The following is an 18,876-nucleotide window of genomic DNA, read 5'->3' as shown; positions in this document are numbered from 1 at the left end:
GACAAATAGCAAGTAGTAGGCTCTGGTTGCTCACCATTCAAGAGTTCTTGTTTAGGCAGTCCATATCATCAATTCATAGTATTTAAATGATTCCTATTTCATTAATGAAACTTTGTAAATGCTTCCATGCTTCAGCAATAGCATATTATTCCATGGAGCCAAGGTTAAAAATAAGGAATAAACAAGTTTCCACGACTCCACTGCCCAGTCAATTCTAATACACTTAATCTCTTTCTCATGTCCACATATCTTTAAAGCCAAGGAATGGGAAATATGTTTCCTATTTCATTCAGAAAAATGCCACCTCCTTCTCAACAATGTCTTTGTGATTTGAACCAACAGCCATCTGTTCAATAGGAACAGATTTGTTAACTGTACTAGAACATAAAGATTTACGAGATAATGAACTATGAATCAATAGTTACAAGTGCTTTTCTTTCGTGTCTTTGATGAATCAGCATTTACATATAGACGTAGAAGGATTAACACAAACAAGGGGCTGATCTTTGAATATGAAAAAGGAATGAATTGGCTTATTTGGAAAAAAAACCTTATTCTTTGGAGGTATATTGCAGGGACGCGGACGAGACAGTAATATCTTCTGTGGACGAAAAAATAATCTTGTCCAGGACTTCGGACGATGGACAGGACGAAGAATCGTCCGCCCGTCCCCGGACGGGATGATTGCTTCGTCCATGGACGGAATAACTGTCCCATCTGGGGCCTTGGATGGCGGACGGGACGGTTATTTCATCCTGTGTGAGTGGTCTAATGCTGATGCACTCCTTGTTTCATCCCGGGACGTTGAACGAGACTAGAATTTCTTGGACAGAACGGTTTCAGACGGGACGAACCCTGGACGGGACGCTTTAGACGAAACTCTAAAGATTGGGATGTAGGACGGGACGAACCCTGGACGGGACGATTCAGATGAAACTCTAAAAATTTGGACTTAGGATGGGACGAACCTTGGATGGGATGAAGGACAACACGATTTAGAAGAAACTTTAAAAATAGGGACGTCGAACGAGATGAACTCTGGACTGGATGATTTAGACGAAACTCTAAAAATTGGGACGTGGGACGGGACGAACCCTGGACGGGATGAACCTGGACGACACAATCTAGACGAAACTCTAAAAATTGGGACGTACGACGGGATGAACCCTGGACAGGACGATTTAGATGAAACTCTAAAAATTGGAACGTAGGACGAGACGAAGCCTGGACGGAACTCCAAAAATTGGGACGTAGGACTTGAGACGAATCCGAAAGTATATTTGGAGGAGGTTCCAAAACTGCAAAAAGGGCAGCAAGAGAGAAATAGAAATATATTTTGTCCGGGCATTAAAACTCCACCCAGCTTCATTTCTTTCATTCCATCTCCACTTCCGTGTAGACTTGGGGAAAATGTGCAGCTTGGAGAAGCGCGGGGGGGTCTTCGTCCTCACCCTCACCGGCGACGGCGAGCACCGCCTGGGTCCGGCCCTCATCGACGAGCTCCGAGCCGCCCTGGCCAAGGTCCGAGCCGCGGCCCGAGCCGCGGCCCGAGCCGAGCCCCGCGCCGGGCTAGCCCTGGTCACCATCGCCGAGGGCAAGTTCTTCTCCAACGGGTTCGACCTAGCCTGGACCCAAGCCGCCGACTCGCCAGATGGCTCGCACCGCCGGCTCAGCAGCCTGGTCGCCCAGCTCAAGCTCGCCATAGCCGACCTCGTCTCCCTCCCTCTGCCCACCGTCGCCGCCATCACCGGCCACGCCGCCGCCGCCGGCCTGATCCTGGCGCTGGCCCACGATTACGCCTTCATGCGGAAGGACCGCGGAGTATTGTACATGAGCGAGCTCGACATGGGTATCCCAATTCCCGAGTACTTCATCTCGTTGATCAACGCCAAGGTTTCGAATTTGGGGGCCAGGCGAGATCTGGTGTTGAAGGCGGCGAAGATGGCCGCGGCGGAGGCGGCCGAGAAGGGGGTTATTGATGTGGCGGTGGAGGGATCGGAGGGGACGGCGTTGGCGGCCATCGGGCTCGGCGAGAAGCTCGCTGGGAGGAGATGGGATGGGAGGGTTTATGCCTCAATTCGAACTGGGATCTTCTCTGAGCTCGCCCGTGAATTGGGTCTTGAGCTTGAACCTCCTCTCCAGATCATGCAGAAGATCATGTCCAAGATCTAGCCCAGGTGAATTGTAATTCTCTTGGTGTTGATCAGAATCTTTGTTTCAGTTTCTTCTTAACTGGGTGGTTGTTTTTTTTTGTTGTGATTGAAGGAAATTCTTGAAGGCTGCTGCTGAATTCTCGCAATTGATTGTGTGTTCTGATGCAAGGAATCATAAGATACAAGGGATTGGAGGCAGCTGATTAAGTCTGTCCGAGAATAAATTTATGTTTATGTGATTACATGATACCAAGAGAAAGGAGATGATCGACGATCTTAATGATTATCATTGCTTGCTCTAGCCAGGTGATTTTGTCTCTACACTAGTAGTTTATGTCTGCGTGCTTAAAAAGGCTCTAAGATTAAACAGATGATAGGCACGCTGATCAGCCGCCTTGATGATTATCACCACTGACTATTACCAGGTGTTTTACTTTATCTCAGAGTAACTACGGGATGTGATTTTTCTACACTATTATTTCATGTTTTTGTTGTTGAATGACTCTAAGAGAATAGATGATGATCACCGATAGCTCTAGCCTGGTGAATAGATGTTCTTTTTTGTGATTAAAAGATACCAAGAAAAAGAAATGTTTGGTACTTCAATGAGCTATGTTAATGATGAACACTTCCGACTCTAGACAGGTGATTGAAATCATTTTTGAACTATTAGCCTGTATTTTTTTCTGGATAATTAGCCTATATTTCGTGACGCACACAAGGCTAAGAGAAAGATGATAAGCAACGCCATAATAGTTGATAATGATGTAGTTGCTTTAGAGCACATTTTAAGCAAGGACGACAGAGTTAAGGAAGCATAAATGCCGAAGATGGATTTAAATGATTGTAATCATAGTGTATAAAAATCAGTAGAGAGATACTGAGACAGAGACACATAGAGAGATGGATATATAGATATATAGAGATAGAGAGAGAGAAGAGAGAGAGTGAGAGGTAAGAACATGATTTTAGATAGGATTAAATTGATAAGTGATTTGAATTTTCATTTATTAAAGAGATTTAATTAATTGGGTTTGTCAATAAAGAGTTATAGGGCTCATCGAGTCACTAACCAGAGTAGTAAATTAGAGGTTCACATACATAAGGTTTGTGGGATGTGGAAGAACATACTGTCATGGCTAAATGAAAATTTATGTTAAGCATATAAGAAAATACCCAGGTAAATTTCTCCTGGTGTAGACCCCTTCTTCTCCCTTTCTCATTAAGTATCCCATGTCTGGGAAAGATCTCCCCTTGGGTAGATCTTCTTACCATTTAATTGTGTTTGAAATGGTAAGATGATCTCCCTTGATCCCTTGGGAGGCTGATCTAGTAGAAAGGAAGGGACCCTAGCAGCCGGGACTCATAAGTATGCATTTAGAGGTCCGACATCCATGTGGCCTTAGATAACTAAGTCGTGGAATTAATAGTAGCATACTGATTCACAAATAAGGTGATTTGATCATTTACAGTTTCTATTTCGGGCTTAATGGTCTGATTTCATTTGTTTATTCTGTTACACGAGTTTTTTCTCAGATTGTGATGCAGGATGACAAGGACTAACTTGAGATGGAACATCAGTTAACGTCTCCCGATATTGGTCCAAAAAGAAAAAAAGATGAGTCCACCAAGGATATCAATTGTAATTTGGGAAACCTTATCTATTTCACTTGGGTACTGATCAGATCTTACGACATTTTATCCTAACAAAGGGCAACAAAGCATTTGGAAGATGTGTCACTCATGAGCATTTTGAGGCCATTTTGAAGCACACAAAACTAATGACAAGGCATGCCAAAGTGAGTTCTTTTGGCCAGCTTTCTTCAAGGATGCCTATAAATTTTTCAATGAGTGGTTACCATGCCACGTAGCACTCAACGTCTGCCAACAGACAAGATGACTGTGCAACCCATCCTCAAAGAAGAGATATTTGACTTATGGGGAACAGATTTAATGGGGCCATTCCCACCATCGGAGGGCACAAAGACATACTTGTAGCATTCGACTATGTGTCTAAATGGGTGGGGGGCATACCCACAAGGACAAACAATGACACTGAGTGGTTGTTATAGATTCATTACATCTTTGGTGGGCCACATTTGTGCTCAATTTTTATGTCCTCGTTGTTTCATCAGTAGTGGTGGGCCACATTTCAGCAACTCCCACTTCAGATACCTATTTAAAATGGTGAGGTTGAGATGAGGAGCACAGAGATGATGAACATCTTAAAGAAGATAATTCATCAGGATGGAAAGGATTGGGCGTCCATACTTTCTGATGCTCTATAGGCTTACTGGATAGCCTAGAAAAAAGAAATGGATATGTTACAATACAGACTTATTGATGCAAGGCTTTCCTCCAAATCAAATTAGAGTACCATGATTATTGGGCCATCAAGCTCTCATTTGATGATGTAGGAAAATGAAGACTTCTCTTGCACCAGGAATCTCCAGAGCAATGAAATACTCTGTATGAGAATAAGTAGATCTATACAGCCAAATCCAAGGCCTTTTCATGACAAAAATATTCAATGAAAAACTTTCAAGGTTAAAAATTTCACTGAATATTTTTATAATATAACTCCCACCTTAATCTATTTCCTCGAATGCTACGCACATTGTGGGATGACCCTCATGTAGTTTTGGAATCATTTGCAAATGGATCACGACTTATCTCTTATGCAAAATATGGCAAATAATGGAAGGTTAATGACCATCGATGTAAACTTTACACTATTTCAGAGCCACCTGCATCCAAAAACCAAGTTAATCTGCAGCTGCCTGAGAGGATGGAGTAATTGAATGCTGTCTTCACTCTCTCCCATCCAATATTTTGAATCATGTTAGTTACATTTGGCTGAATTTGTAAAACTAAACACTTATCTGGAGGCAGCCCAGTATGGATCGTTATATATGCTTTTATTTTTGTGTACGTTTTTTGCTTCATGGAAAATGCCACAAAGAAGCACCTCTAGTTTCTGTAAAACTTCCCACAACCACGAAATGAAAATGCTCGATAAGTTTTTGAACACCACTTTCCCATTTATTTTTTAATAGTACACCTGGCCTGCATCATCGTGTTCATTATCAGATGTGCAGTGAGGCTTTTTATGCCAATACATGTTCAAGTTGGGGTGTGTGGGAAAAAGTCTAATGTTCATATAATTTTTTTCTATCAATTATTAAAATGAGCTTGGTATTATTTTTTCATTAATCTCTTCTTTCTTGAAAAATCTAAGTGGATTATACTTAAAACGTGCCACAAAATACATCTTATATCTTTTAAGCATGTATATTTGCAACTAGACATGGCCCATACTTAAACTAGGGAGTCTGTCTAAGATCTTGAAATACATGGAAAGATTCGTGGGTAAGAAACCTGAAGGTGTTGTGCCAAGACTGTGTTAGTGTAAAAGTTCTAACTTGCATACGAATTGGAAACTGTCAAGCACATTAGAATGACATCATAGTTAAAATTTATTAAAATAGCATTTTACCTGATTATATAAAATTTGAAGTTTTTTTTGCGCATTTACATATTTTTCTGACGTATATTCCATTAAGAAATTAATAATTTTAGCCAGAGAAATATTTCCCTTGAATTACTTAATTATTTTTTGTGGATTTTTCCACAATTTTTTTTTATTTTCTGGTGACTAAACTATTGAGAAAATAACTTGAAATTAAAAGGCATGTATTTATTTATTTTAATTTTATTATTTCATTAAACGTGAGTTGCATGTTACACCACTATGTGTCTATTTTGATTAGGCACTCAATGAGCTCAATTATTTGATCGTTTGATCATTACATGCCATGCAATTTTGATCTCATGATTTGTGAAATCAAGCAAATAAACGTAAGTCGCGGTAGAGGAAAATTAATACACAAAGTTCAAGGGGTGAGGTGGACAAATGAGAAAAATGGTACTAGTTTTTTGCACAATAAATGCACCCATAAAAATCGTAGTGTGGCATTAAAAAAATAGAGGGGAAAAGTGTTGCGCATTAAATTTACCGAATATTTCATGCATACCAGGACACATAGCACCTCCGTACTGAAATGGTGATGAATATCTCATATATTATTTAACAGTTATGATTTATTTATTGCTTGCATGGAGAAAACTGGGGATGATGAGACGCACATTGATTACATGAATAATATTAAAAAATCACCAATGATGGCAAGAAGTTTTGGACAACTAACAGGCACAGACTGCCAAATGAACTGCTGGTGGATGGAGGAGAGAGGAAGAGAAATCTTATGATAAGAATATGATGATGCTCAATGCCTGATATCTTGGTATCCAACCGTCAAGTTAAACTGAAATTTTTAGGGAATTTTTGTCTTATACCCCCTTTCCATCCATATAGAAGGATCATTAAAATAAAGCTGAGAAAGAGAGGAAAACACCTCACACTTGCCCCAACCCTATTTTTCCATGACGGACACATCAAGATGTTTTCAAGTCAGTTTTTTTTGCAACTGTGCAATTCATTTGAGGAGTTTGTTTTTCCCTTGTTGTCTTCTTCTTGTCTTTTATCAAAACTCCATGCATGGGCAGCATATTAATGCTCTAGGATAAGTTTGATAAGGAAATAATTACCTTCACCTAAAAGTGTATATTGAAAATCTTAAAAAACTGAAATAGAGTTTTTCGATAGCATCTATCATAGGTAATTTGTCATTTACTTTCTCACTGGACATATTTTTGATTCCCCTTTAAGATACTGCCATATTCAAATTAGGATGAAGATCTAAAAGCGGTAATCATCTCTTTGCTTTTAACTCACCCTCTAGAACTTGATCCTTTAAAGAGGATAAAGCCCTTACCTAGTTATGCCCCCCCCCCCCCCCACACCACCACACCTGAGCATCACTAATTGGCCTAGAGCCTCGACAAAATATTTTGGAACTTGGATCCCTGTCTCTCACCTATTTCACACTCTTCTCTCCAAATCTTAATTTTATGTATCAGATTTTAATCCTTTTTCTCATCCTAGACTGTTATGCACTGAAAAAAAGGACTTATTAATTTCATTCAAATAAGCTTGAACCCCTAAAAACACGATTAAAGTTGCATTTAATCACAAAAATTTTGGGCTTATGACAAGGACGCTTGGGGTTTATTATTATTTCATGGAAATATATTGGTCAGAAAGGAAATTACACATTCCTTATCTCATTACAGGTTCATTAATATAATGTATTCATTATAGTCAACTTCACAAATACATGATCGTCCTTAGTTAATTGTAATGAGATCATACTATGGAGATCACTATTCTTTAAGCATGTGTTCCAAATAATCCTATTCTAAGGATACTCAATAAGGAGATCGAATTATGTGGATAAAATATCATTATTTAACCTCACTCACATAATGAATATGACCGATCCCATAGCCATCATTGTGTAGACACCAAGGATACATTGTCGGTTCTCTTTTGTGGAAAGAGTTCTCAAATTTGTTGGTACCCATTCATGTGTGATGTTATACAACATTACCTAATACATTAATTCATGTCACAGTTATGTTAGTACTCCTTAGACATGAGACACCAAATATATCTTGAGCATAGACAATTGTACTTTAAGTATGACCTATGAGTTCCTAATATTGGAATTCTACATATTGTTAGTTCAAATGCATAAGAAAAGTTCACATATAAGATTGAGTAGTCAAGATGGGATCGTCTGCCCTCTGTACAAGAGGAGATACCTCCAAAATGATGATGTGATGAAGTTATTAGCCAAGGTGGTCTCTGGTGACCGATTAGGGCTTGGTAATTGACCATACCATAATCCAAGTGGATCAGGGACTATATGTACAGAGCAGTTGATGCTAACAACTTCCATGACTAAGGTGATAAATACTTCATTGCATCTTCTAGAGCACGAGGTGTAGCTTGATACCACATGGGCTGCAAACTCAACCTTCCAATTGGATTTAATTTCTCTGTCATTAATTGATCAATTTGATGATATAATTAATTAATTTGGAAGACATATAAAGGTTATTGGAACATTGAAGTCATTAACTAGACTAATACATGGACCTAGAGGGTCACATAAAAATGATATTTTGGACATCACGAAAACATCCAATTAATTAAAATATAGGGGAAGGCCCTGAACAAGATTCACCCATTCCCAATTTTTTTAGGGTACTTCCTCCTCTTCTCCCTTCTTCACATAGCTTATCTCCATTCTTAATGTGGTCGGACGGTGTTATGATGAACATTGAGCTCGTCAAGGCAAAGGATGACATTCAATGTGCCGAGAATCACATGTATACATCTAGAGGCTGAACACAAGAGCAGCTAAATAGGTCTCACTCTAGGATCCATGAAATCACAAATGTTCCCATGTGATTTGATTCATGTTTTGTAGATGTCATTTTGATTTGATTATCAGTCTTCAAATGCAGTAATCATTTGTAGTTCATCCAGTTCAAGGTCAAAGAAACCAACATTATTTTGGTTATGTGAGATTTAATGAATCAGCTTGGACTTAAAGACATAAGGCTTATCATCATCTATGAATAAGACTTATTATTATGTACGAACTGTCACTCTTTAGGCACCTTCACCTCTCTTTTGGATTGGTTGGCTTTTGTGGAGAATGAACTCATTTATTGTGGTGTAAAACTAGCATCAGTATTATGAAATATAATTTTATTGATGGAGTGAAGCTTCTTGAGTGATCAGGAGATACCTTTGGGAAAATCAGCTGCATATCAACTATGGATGACACATGGGAAGGAAGAGCACCATTTATGAGCATGAGCTTGTGTGTGAATAAGTTACACAAATGGAAAAGTGAACTGTGTGAATGAGAGGCACATGCAGCAAAGCTAAAAAAAACAAAGAGTAAAAGTAGTGTTGGAGTTGTTGGAATGCTTCTGACCATGTCTTTTAATTAACTGCAATTTATGGCCACTGTAAGTTAATGTAAAAGTATGCAACTTGTTCTTCTTCGCACATACCCTCAGTAATGCAGCTGGAACTAACCTAACTTGTAGAGAGATGAAATTTTCATCATCTACATACTTTTTATAGTATATCTTGTAGTATGAAGAGCATCATCACCAAGTGTACTAATCCTCCTTGGCATCAGATACATGTTCGATTGCAGGTCTAATTGAAATTATTATCACCGAGTGTACAAATCTTTGACTATATATAAATGTATTCAGTTTTTTCTCCTTCTATTTATTATCATGAGGGTTTTAATTGTAGTTAATCATATAAATATTTATATCCTGAGTCTTACAGGTAATTTAATTCAAATTGTGTGCCATTTACTTATGTCCATTAATAGAAATTATAGTAATGATTTGTTTTATTTTTTATTACAGTTATCAAATCCAAATTTCACTTTTATGTCAATAAACAAATAATCATTGTGGTACTCGCCTTGATTATGATCAGGTATTTACCAATCTCTATCAGATATTTATCTGACCCCCATGTTCTTTTCTTATGATCTAAAAAAGGGGGAGAAAGCAAATGTTAAAAGGTTGACTACAAAGTTGTTGTTAAGCAGGAGATATGATAAAAATTGAGATGCAAAGTCTCAATGGGAGATTCAACTTTCTGGATTTAAAATATAAATATGTAAAATCATTTTAAAGAATCTATATGAGAGATTCACCTTTCTGGATTAAAATGCCAGATAATTTAAAATCAACCTAGACCATTTGTAAATCATCAAGAAAGAGGGAGATTTTTGAAGATGATATCATTGATTTTTATATGATTTGGTTGATTTCATGGATTATTTGGAGTATCCCATTGCACGTACTCCTTTGTTTTAAAGAATGAAGATATCGAAGCTCATTTTAAAGGAAAAGTTAAGAAGACATCATGAAAAATATTAAACACTTTGATAAATGCAGTTGTAAGTTTTTGTAGGGTTGTTAAGCCATTTGAATTTATAATTCAAATGGTTATTTACAAAATGACAAACCATTGTCTAATGAACTGAATATTTGAATACTTTAAAGTCTCTTATATAAATAAGAAAAATAAAATGACCTCTTCTTCTAACCTTTATTCTTGAGATCTTTATCATTCTATGTGATTCTTGCAATACAAGCGTGAAGAATGAGCCAGCTCTCTCTCTCTCTCTGTGACTCCTAAAGAATGACCCAGCTCTCTCTCTCTCTCTGACTCCTGAAGAATGAGCCAGCTCTCTCTCTCTCTCTCTGTGACTCCTGAAGAATGACCCAGCTCTCTCTCTCTGACTCCTGAAGAATATCCCAACTCCCTCTCTCTCTCTCTGACTCCTGAAGAATGACCCAGCTCTCTCTCTCTCTCTGACTCCTGAAGAATGACCCAGCTCTCTCTCTCTCTCTGACTCCTGAAGAATGAGCCAGCTCTCTCTCTCTCTCTGACTCCTGAAGAATGACCCAGCTCTCTCTCTCTCTCTCTCTCTGTGACTCCTGAAGAATGACCCCGCTCTCTCTCTCTCTCTCTCACTCCTGAAGTATGACCCCGCTCTCTCTCTCTCTCTGACACCTGAAGTATGACCCAGCTCTCTCTCTCTCTCTCTCTCTCTGACTCCTGAAGAATGACCCAGCTTTCTCTTTCTCTCACTCTCTCTCTGACTCCTGAAGAATGACCCAGCTCTCTCTCTCTCTCTCTCTCTGTCTCCTAAAGAATGACCCAGCTCTCTCTCTCTCTCTCTCTCTCTCTCTCTCTCTCTCTCTCTCTCTCTCTCTCTCTGACTCCTGAAGAATGACCCAGCTCTCTCTCTCTCTCTCTGTAACTCCTTAAGAATGACCACGCTCTCTCTCTCTCTCTCTGACTTCTGAAGAATGACCCAGCTCTCTCTCTGTCTCTGACTCCTGAAGAATGACCCAGCTGTCGCTCTCCCTCTCTCTCTCTGACTTCTGAAGAATGACCCAGCTCTCTCTCTCTCTCTCTCTCTCTCTCTCTCTCTCTCTCTCTCTCTCTCTCTCTTTCTCTCTCTCTCTCTGACTTCTGAAGAATGACCCAGCTCTCTCTCTCTCTCTCTCTCTCTCTCTTTCTCTCTCTCTTACTCTCTCTCTCTCTCTCTGACTCCTGAAGAATGACCCAACTCTCTCCCTTCGATCCCAACTCTCCTGAAAAAAGACGTAGCTCTCTCTCTCACTCTCACTTTTTGGTTCCTGAAGAACGACCCAGCTCTCTGCGTGTAATTCCTGAAGAATGACCCAGCTCTCATTGCGTGTGATTCTTACAGAATGACCTAGCGCTCTGTCTCTCTATGATTCTTGAAGAATAATCTAGCTCTCTTTCTCTTTGATTTTGAAGAACGACCTTGCCCTTCCGCTCTTTATGGTTTTCTGAATTTTCGCCACCATCCCATTTCTGAACAAAAGGACTCTGCTTCTTGCTGATGATGATGGCTCCTGATCTTGTTCGCAACTTTTGTTGCTCTCAATCTAGCTCTTATGATGGTCTGCTGCTTCACACACAATATTTATCTCTCTCTTTAGCTGAAAAAAGACAACGAAGAGCAAGAAAATGTTTATTGTCCTAGAGCCCTGATTTGTGATAAACTTGGACTGCATTATTATATATGTGCTTGATATCTCTGGGTATTTTTCTCTCTTTTAATTTTTCTCTGAAATTCTCATTTCAATTGTCTTTTATGAAATCAAGGATCTGTGTTCTAGTGGTTCTTTTTTTCTTTTTCCAGTCTACATATCAGCCTTCTGCATTGCTGTAATGACTTCATCCATTTAAGAATGTTATTCTGAATATTATATATAGTGAAAACTCTAAATCTGATATTTCTCTGAAACTTCTCCTACTGTAATTGTGTAATATCTCTCTCTGAGCATTATCTACCATACAAAACCTTAAATCTGATGTTTATCTGAAACTTATACTGCTGAGATTCTGTTATATCTCCTCGCTGAACAGCACACAACATACAAAATGTTAAATCTGAAATTTCTCTCAAAGTTTTACTGCTGTGTTTCTATAATATCTCTCTCTGAATAGTATGTTCAGTAAAAAATCTTAAATCTGAAATTTCTCTGAAACCTTTATTGTTGTGATTCTCTAATATCTCTCTCTCATTATTTTTTACAGTACAAAATCTTAAATCCAAATTTTCTCTGAAACTTCTACTATTATGTTTCTATAATCTCTCCATCTGAAATTATGTATAATACAAAATATTGAATCTAAAATTTCTCTTCAATTCCGTTCATCTTTCAATCTAAAATCTCTATGAAACTTCTAATATTGTGATTCTTGAATCGCTTTATCTGAAAATTATCCAAGTAACCAAGACAATTTCTTGAAGAGATTTACGAATTTGATAAATTGGTCAGTATTTTTCAGAAATTATTCTTCAGAAATATTTTACTGCACTAAACATTTTTTGAAGTTTTATTAAGCACTGAACTAAAAAACAGTTCTGTATTTTTTCTGGAATTTTTTATTAACAAGTTTACTTAAATTGAACTACCATATTGTGAAAGAAATATTCTGATACATCATTGGAGAAAAATAGGGTATATGTAGCAAGGGATGAAATTAATTTCATTTCATGATGAAGCACTGAAGTTGAGAAGACCTAACTGGTCTCCGACAATGTTTGGAGGCGTACGATATTCAGGGCCTGTTAACATTCTAACGAAGAAAGGATCAGTTAAAGTGAATTTCGGAGAAGACTCAAAGGAAAGAGTTGAGGATCTCTACATTCTACAGATCCTTAATGTTGTGAAATGAGAGTGCGTAGGGTACAGATTGAGTCTATAACACAGACGGTGTTTTGGTTTTCTAGTGAAAGATTTTCCAAGGTCTTCACGACCTTTTATCGGGATTAAGGAACCAAGTAGTAAGAGATTCTCTCAAAGTGAGAAGAGTAGTGAGTGTTAATCCGGGAATATAAAATTCAACTTACAAAAAGATAAGAGGTGATATTGTCAAAACACCTATTCAAAACTCCTTGTTAGTAATTTTCACTATCAGTTGTTCACAACAGCGCGCACGAATCAAGGAAGAACGATGGAATGAGTATTATATGGAAAACATCATGGGCCTGCATGGGTCTACTTATGTCTGCATAGGTGATGGTGGTGGTTTATGGCGCGTGGCCAGGACAGTAGAAGTGTGAGCATGGTGGAGGCGCACGGGAAGTGGCTGCCGCAGCGATGAAGAGTGACATGCTGATTAATGGTCCTGAGTCTAGTGTACCACTTAAGGAAGGGGGTAAGTGGCACAGTAATAGTGGCTATGATAAAAATGGAAATAAATAAGTCCCAGCCATGAGGTCAAGATCTGATTGCGGATATCCCTCTCAACAGATGTTTCATCTTCTCTTTTATGTCCTCCCTAAAATAGAGAGCGATATAGGCCCAAATCATGGATTTCACACTCTATATAGGGCAGACCAAGTTTGTAGGAGTCACCACAAGCACACTTAAACATGTATCCAATTCTCTTTATGGGGCATTTGTGAAACTAGGCCTGGATTGTGTTATAGCCGAGTGAAACAGCTGTGGTGGTGATCCTGGGGTTTTTTTTGGATGATTCTGAGTGAAAAACACTTTAGATTGTGTTGATTTAAGTACCAGAAGCATGATATCTAATAGAGAGCTTTGTACGTAACCTTAAAGATTAGTAAAGTCGTCAGCATTCATCCTGATCAATTACAAGGTGGATCAAGGTTAGAAAAAGATCTCACTATCTCGTCACTTGATTACGTACTAGACGTCTAAGATATAGGACTTTTAATTGCCCTATTCTTTTCTCTTCATCAGATCCTATTTCTCTCTCTAACTTCTCCCTACGATATCTCCTTCGTTCGTTGTCAATTTGCTCTCATTAGGGCTTGTTAGAATTCTATTTGTGTCTACTCTACAAATAGTAATGCGTCTTCCATCAGACTTTCCTTCATCATCTGAACTTCATAAAATTGAAAGGCTTTATCCATAGATCAGACGTCGTCGCTTCTAGTTTCACAGAGATTTGAACTTGACTAGCTCAGTTAAAATAGATAGTATTTGTATTAAAATATAATCATGAGTACTGAACTCAGTTAGATTTCCACTGACATGTTCTTTTTGCTCTTTCAATGGATGCCTGCAAATAACATCAGCGACAAACTTTGGCTGCTGCTAATAATTTTTAATCATAGAGAAATAGCATTTTGTATAACATTTTTCTTGCATAATTATTGGATACAGAAGTTTGAGGACAAATACTCTTTAATGTTAAGATGTGATATCACAAAATAAATTGTTTTATTGGATAAAGTTTACATTTTGATTGTAATAGTATATTTTCCTATGAAATCATAAAATACCTTCCGTTTATACAAATACATAAACACCAAAATTCCATTTATATCTTAATCATATTTTATTCAGTTAAAATTTGAATCTACCACCCTAGTTATAACCTTTCTTCTCCAATATTTTTATCTATGATTCGTAAACACAATTCCTGATATCTTTGTCATATTTTGAGCGCACTTTGGGCTCATGCTCAACTCATTCGTATCTTAAATATCTGAGTTTATTTCAATAACCATATAGCTATTATTTATGCTATTCACTTAATTTCAGGAGTTAATTGGTAACCAGTCTGGGTTATCCATGGGTACACGGTGATATTGATTAAGTATTGAAAAAAATACTAGATAGAAGTTATTGAGATCATTCACGTGGCGACGTGATGTAAAAATTTCATAAAAGTGAAATTGTATATTGTAGATAGAGAGGGTATCTTTGAAAATATGAGTAGAAATATAATTTCATAGTTGCATTAAATGAATTCATGATCATTATTATTCATATGTAATATTTACAGTGAAGTCCAAGGGTATGTGCAATGAGGATTGGCTTATAATGAGATCATAATGTGGTGTTTATTTATAGAGCCATCCCATACACTATTATTTGTATGATATCATGGAAGGACTCAGAAATATCAGGATAAACTTAAACAAGCTACGCTTGCTTGTAGGATGACGATGCTTCATACCAGAAAATTTTGTTTCAAGAAACTAATGAGGGATAATGAATGCTTGTTAGCCAATAAGCTCCTCAGTAGACATTCATGCTTAATGTTAAGAGGCAAAAACCTTTATTCATGAACAAAACTACATCACTGATACTTCAAAAACCGGATCCATCCACACTTCCCAAACCTGAGCTCCGTGAAAATATCAAATGGAGACTTCTTTCTTTGCAAGTTCAAGGATTGAATTCCGAGAGCCTCAGAAATGGTTAGTGAGATAAACAGATAACGGAGGAGAAAGATAAGGCAGAGGAAGAAAGGGACACCCAATTCACTCTGCATTTTCATCAAGGATGATACAGTCCTTTCAAACAGTGGTGATCAAGGCGAACGACCGCCAAAGGAAATCATCAAAACAAAGAAACCCCAAATGGAAAAACGACACACAAAAAAGAAAGAAAACAGCCACAGATAACGTCCTTATCTCATACATGGCAAAGCGCTCAGTTAGCCCGACTACAGACGCGCCTGATCTCCCCATTGGAACCAGAGAGCGGGCGAATATTACCCATCTTCACCATCGCCGCAGCAAAATCCTTGTAAAAAGCGTTCAGATCCTTCGCGTACCGGCGGACAACAACGTCAGCGGAGCCGTTGTTGAAGAACTCCTGATCAGAATGTAAAAGGCCACGCCGGGAGAGAAGATTAACGTAGTAGGAGTTATCAAATCCCCTCGGCGTATGTTCTTCGAGAGCTGCGAGGTTACGATCGCCGCCTGACCGTGGGCAGGTTCTTTTCTTCAACGCGGCGAAGGCAGCGTTGATGTTGGAGTCGTTGTATAGGCGACTGCGGAAGGTGGTGCAATGGGCAAAGCCGATGGTGTGAGCGCCGGAGAGGGCGACGAGGTCTTGTTCATCGAGTCCCTGCTTTGAGAAGCTTGTAATAAGAGCGGAGAGCGTCGACGATGGTGGCGGAATGTTACTGTTCGCTGCCGCTTGACTCGCTGTTCTCGCGTCCCCTCTTCCCAGCGGCACCGTCCACGAAGGTCCTCCGCTCTTCGAAAATAAGACATGCTCCCGTGTAAGATACGTAGACGGATATCGAGAAGAAAGATAAGCCCCAAATGATCTATAGAATACTTTCGATACGTTACTAGAACTAGAGAATATACGAAGATAAGTTTGAAGCGAAGAATAAAAACATGAAATATATGTTTTCATACTGACCAACACGACGGCATCGCGTGCTGCGATAGCGAGGATGTCGGCGCAAGAAACGGTGTTTTTGCAAGAGGCTTCCACGGCGGACTTGATAGTCTCGATGAAGTCCAATCGGCGGATGGAGTTGCGGTTCGGCAGCGCGTTCTGTTCACCCTTGAACGTCGCGTTGTCGGCCAGAAGAACGGACGCGTCGCAGCCCTGAAAAGCAGGAAATAAGAAGCGATTACCACGAGCAATCAACGATGTAGTGTTATCATCATGCACTATCATTATCGTCTCCTGCTGCAGTTTATGGCAAGTAGGATGATGTTCTTCAACAATCCCCTTCTAGAACTCCACGTGCTATAATCTGCTTGCTACCTGGCCATGATACCATATTAAGATGCTACTCTTCCTCTTAAGCTGAATGTCGTTCATAAAAACTTCCGCAGAATAACTGTTTGAGATGGACGGAACAGAACCGAACGGGCCTTCCGTTGAGTTACCCGTCAGAGGGCTTCCATTCTCATCTCACGAGTCGGATGTAAAGGATGACGGGGGGAACCAGTAATGGGTTTCGTTGCATTTCCGTTTCAAGATCATGATGAATGACTGATAACGAGTTGTATAAGAGCGGTAGGTATTGGGTTTTACGTTGACAAAGCAGTCGTGGAAGAAGAGTCGGAGGATTGAGGCGGGCAGGCGGTGATCCTTCTTGACCTCCTTCTGCATAGCGTTTAGGACGATTCCTTCAAGTTCTGGGCAGCTCGAGGAATAGAAACTTGAGCTGAGCTGTGTGCGCGCCGTAGACGAACACATGAACAGGATTAAGAGATAGCAAGCAGCGGACGACGAAGAAATCGAGGCCATGAGATGAATGGGCAAGTGACACTCCGTTAACCTCCGTCGCCCAAGTCTATATACATATCTCCGAGCATTGCACTATTCCATTGTGATGTTTGGAAAGTTTATTTTCTTGTTGATAGCGACCTTGAATTCCTTGCGTAGCCGATTCCCATCTCGGGATCAAACAATATTTTCCTGAAATGCCATCCTAGTCAATCTGCATTGTATGATGCTCACATTGTGATCGGCTACTATACAAAATAAAGGGCGTTGAAGGAGTAACAAATATAGTCGAAGAGATGTGACGGATGGGCTAACTGAGCCTTCCGGGAGCAGAGCGTATCCGACAAGGGAATTCTTATGAAACGCTAACGTTACACTTTTGTATCTCATTTCATGCTGCTTTCGATTAAGGAATTCTTCTAATAATTCCTCCTAATTCCATATTGCGTCTTTCTTTCTCCGTCCTCAACAAATCCCCCAAGTAGACGGCCCCTGTAATATTAGTGAATTCATAATTCTCTGAAGTATCTCAGTGGGTTGATCACGCTGAGCGAGCGTTGTTTTCCATCGTAAGGTCAAATTTGGATGAAACTGAGAGAATTGTGAGTTAGGGATGAATAATCTTACGTATTTTCTATCATTTCCTTCAAAAACTTACAATCAGCCGCGCGTCAGGTGTGGACGGTAAGCATATAAAACATGCTTTTATCCAGAAGAAAAGGATCGTCTTCTTCAATTTTGCGGAAGTAAAATCTACACAAGCATATCGATCAAATTCAAGTCAAGGTGAAGGTTTTAAACGTTCGGTTAGCCGGTCACATCGTAGACAACCTCTACTCGTTCAGCTGTTAGCTACTTCGTCCCATGATGTGACTGTTCGACTGAACAAATAGGCCCCTCTGTGGACTAATACGGGGGGTCAAAGAGTGCAAACCGAGTCTATAAATATATACCTCCATTTATAAATATATACATATATAAATCTTTGTTTCTTCATATGATATTGTTCTTTGTCAACTAAGATCGGCGGCCAGCCAGCTAGTAGCTATACTTGATTTTATGTCAAGTATACACCTCTCTTCAACAACTCAGAAAGTCTTACTATCTGAGTCTAGGATTGCGCCTACTTAGCGCTTCAGTCCTCACTTTCTCAGCTAAAATTTAGGATTATGTTTGTCATTAGTGAATAGAGGTCTCAAGGCCAGTAAGACAACTCCCTTATTACAGGACCAACAGGTAGGTGGAGCCGATCACATGACTCTTTAAGTAAAACGACTTGCCGCTCTTTGCATACAGACTCTGAATAACGACACCAAGGAACATTCGATCAATGGAAAGGTACATCTGATAAAATGGCAAATAGATAGACAGACCGATCGACAGATAATATTATATAGAATGAATTGAACCTTCCCCAGCCTCTCCCTGATACCCGTCTCATTTCCATTATGCCCAAAAGACTCAAATTCTAAAAATACTGCTAGCTTGAGTGTTGCGATCCAATCTTGGGACATCAGATTTCATGAAGTTTTGAGTAACCAAATCACATAGGGAAGGCCATGCAAAGGCCTTATCATGAAATTGCATGCCTCAACTAATTGGGAGCAGCTGTCTTGGAATCGACCACATTTTATTTAAAAAAATATAAACCTATATTTAATGTTTGGTATGGTCTCCATAGGTCAAAAATTGGTTGCGTTAACATAAT

General features: G+C 39.2%; 2 protein-coding genes across 2 annotated transcripts; one reads left to right on the top strand and one right to left on the bottom strand.

The window, feature by feature from the left end:
• Positions 1 to 1,365: 1,365 nt before the first annotated feature.
• On the top strand, positions 1,366 to 2,623 carry LOC144700711 (enoyl-CoA delta isomerase 2, peroxisomal-like). Its single transcript, XM_078572181.1, has 2 exons — positions 1,366 to 2,177; positions 2,266 to 2,623. Exon 1 carries the CDS (start codon positions 1,411 to 1,413, stop codon positions 2,170 to 2,172), a length of 762 nt encoding a protein of 253 aa, XP_078428307.1. The 5' UTR covers positions 1,366 to 1,410; the 3' UTR covers positions 2,173 to 2,177; positions 2,266 to 2,623.
• A 12,967-nt stretch (positions 2,624 to 15,590) lies between these two features.
• On the bottom strand, positions 15,591 to 17,228 carry LOC144701479 (peroxidase P7-like). The gene is made up of 3 exons (XM_078573291.1): positions 16,974 to 17,228; positions 16,347 to 16,538; positions 15,591 to 16,175 (listed from the first exon to the last, which is right to left on the bottom strand). The coding sequence occupies exons 1-3, from the start codon at positions 17,187 to 17,189 to the stop codon at positions 15,624 to 15,626; spliced, it is 960 nt and encodes a 319-aa protein (XP_078429417.1). The 5' UTR covers positions 17,190 to 17,228; the 3' UTR covers positions 15,591 to 15,623.
• Positions 17,229 to 18,876: the final 1,648 nt, after the last annotated feature.

This window comes from Wolffia australiana, chromosome 3, assembly GCF_029677425.1.
Source record: "Wolffia australiana isolate 7733 chromosome 3, ASM2967742v1".
NCBI lineage: Eukaryota > Viridiplantae > Streptophyta > Magnoliopsida > Alismatales > Araceae > Wolffia > Wolffia australiana.
Note: the sequence above shows the minus strand (reverse complement) of the source record. Positions and strands in the feature narration are given on the sequence as shown.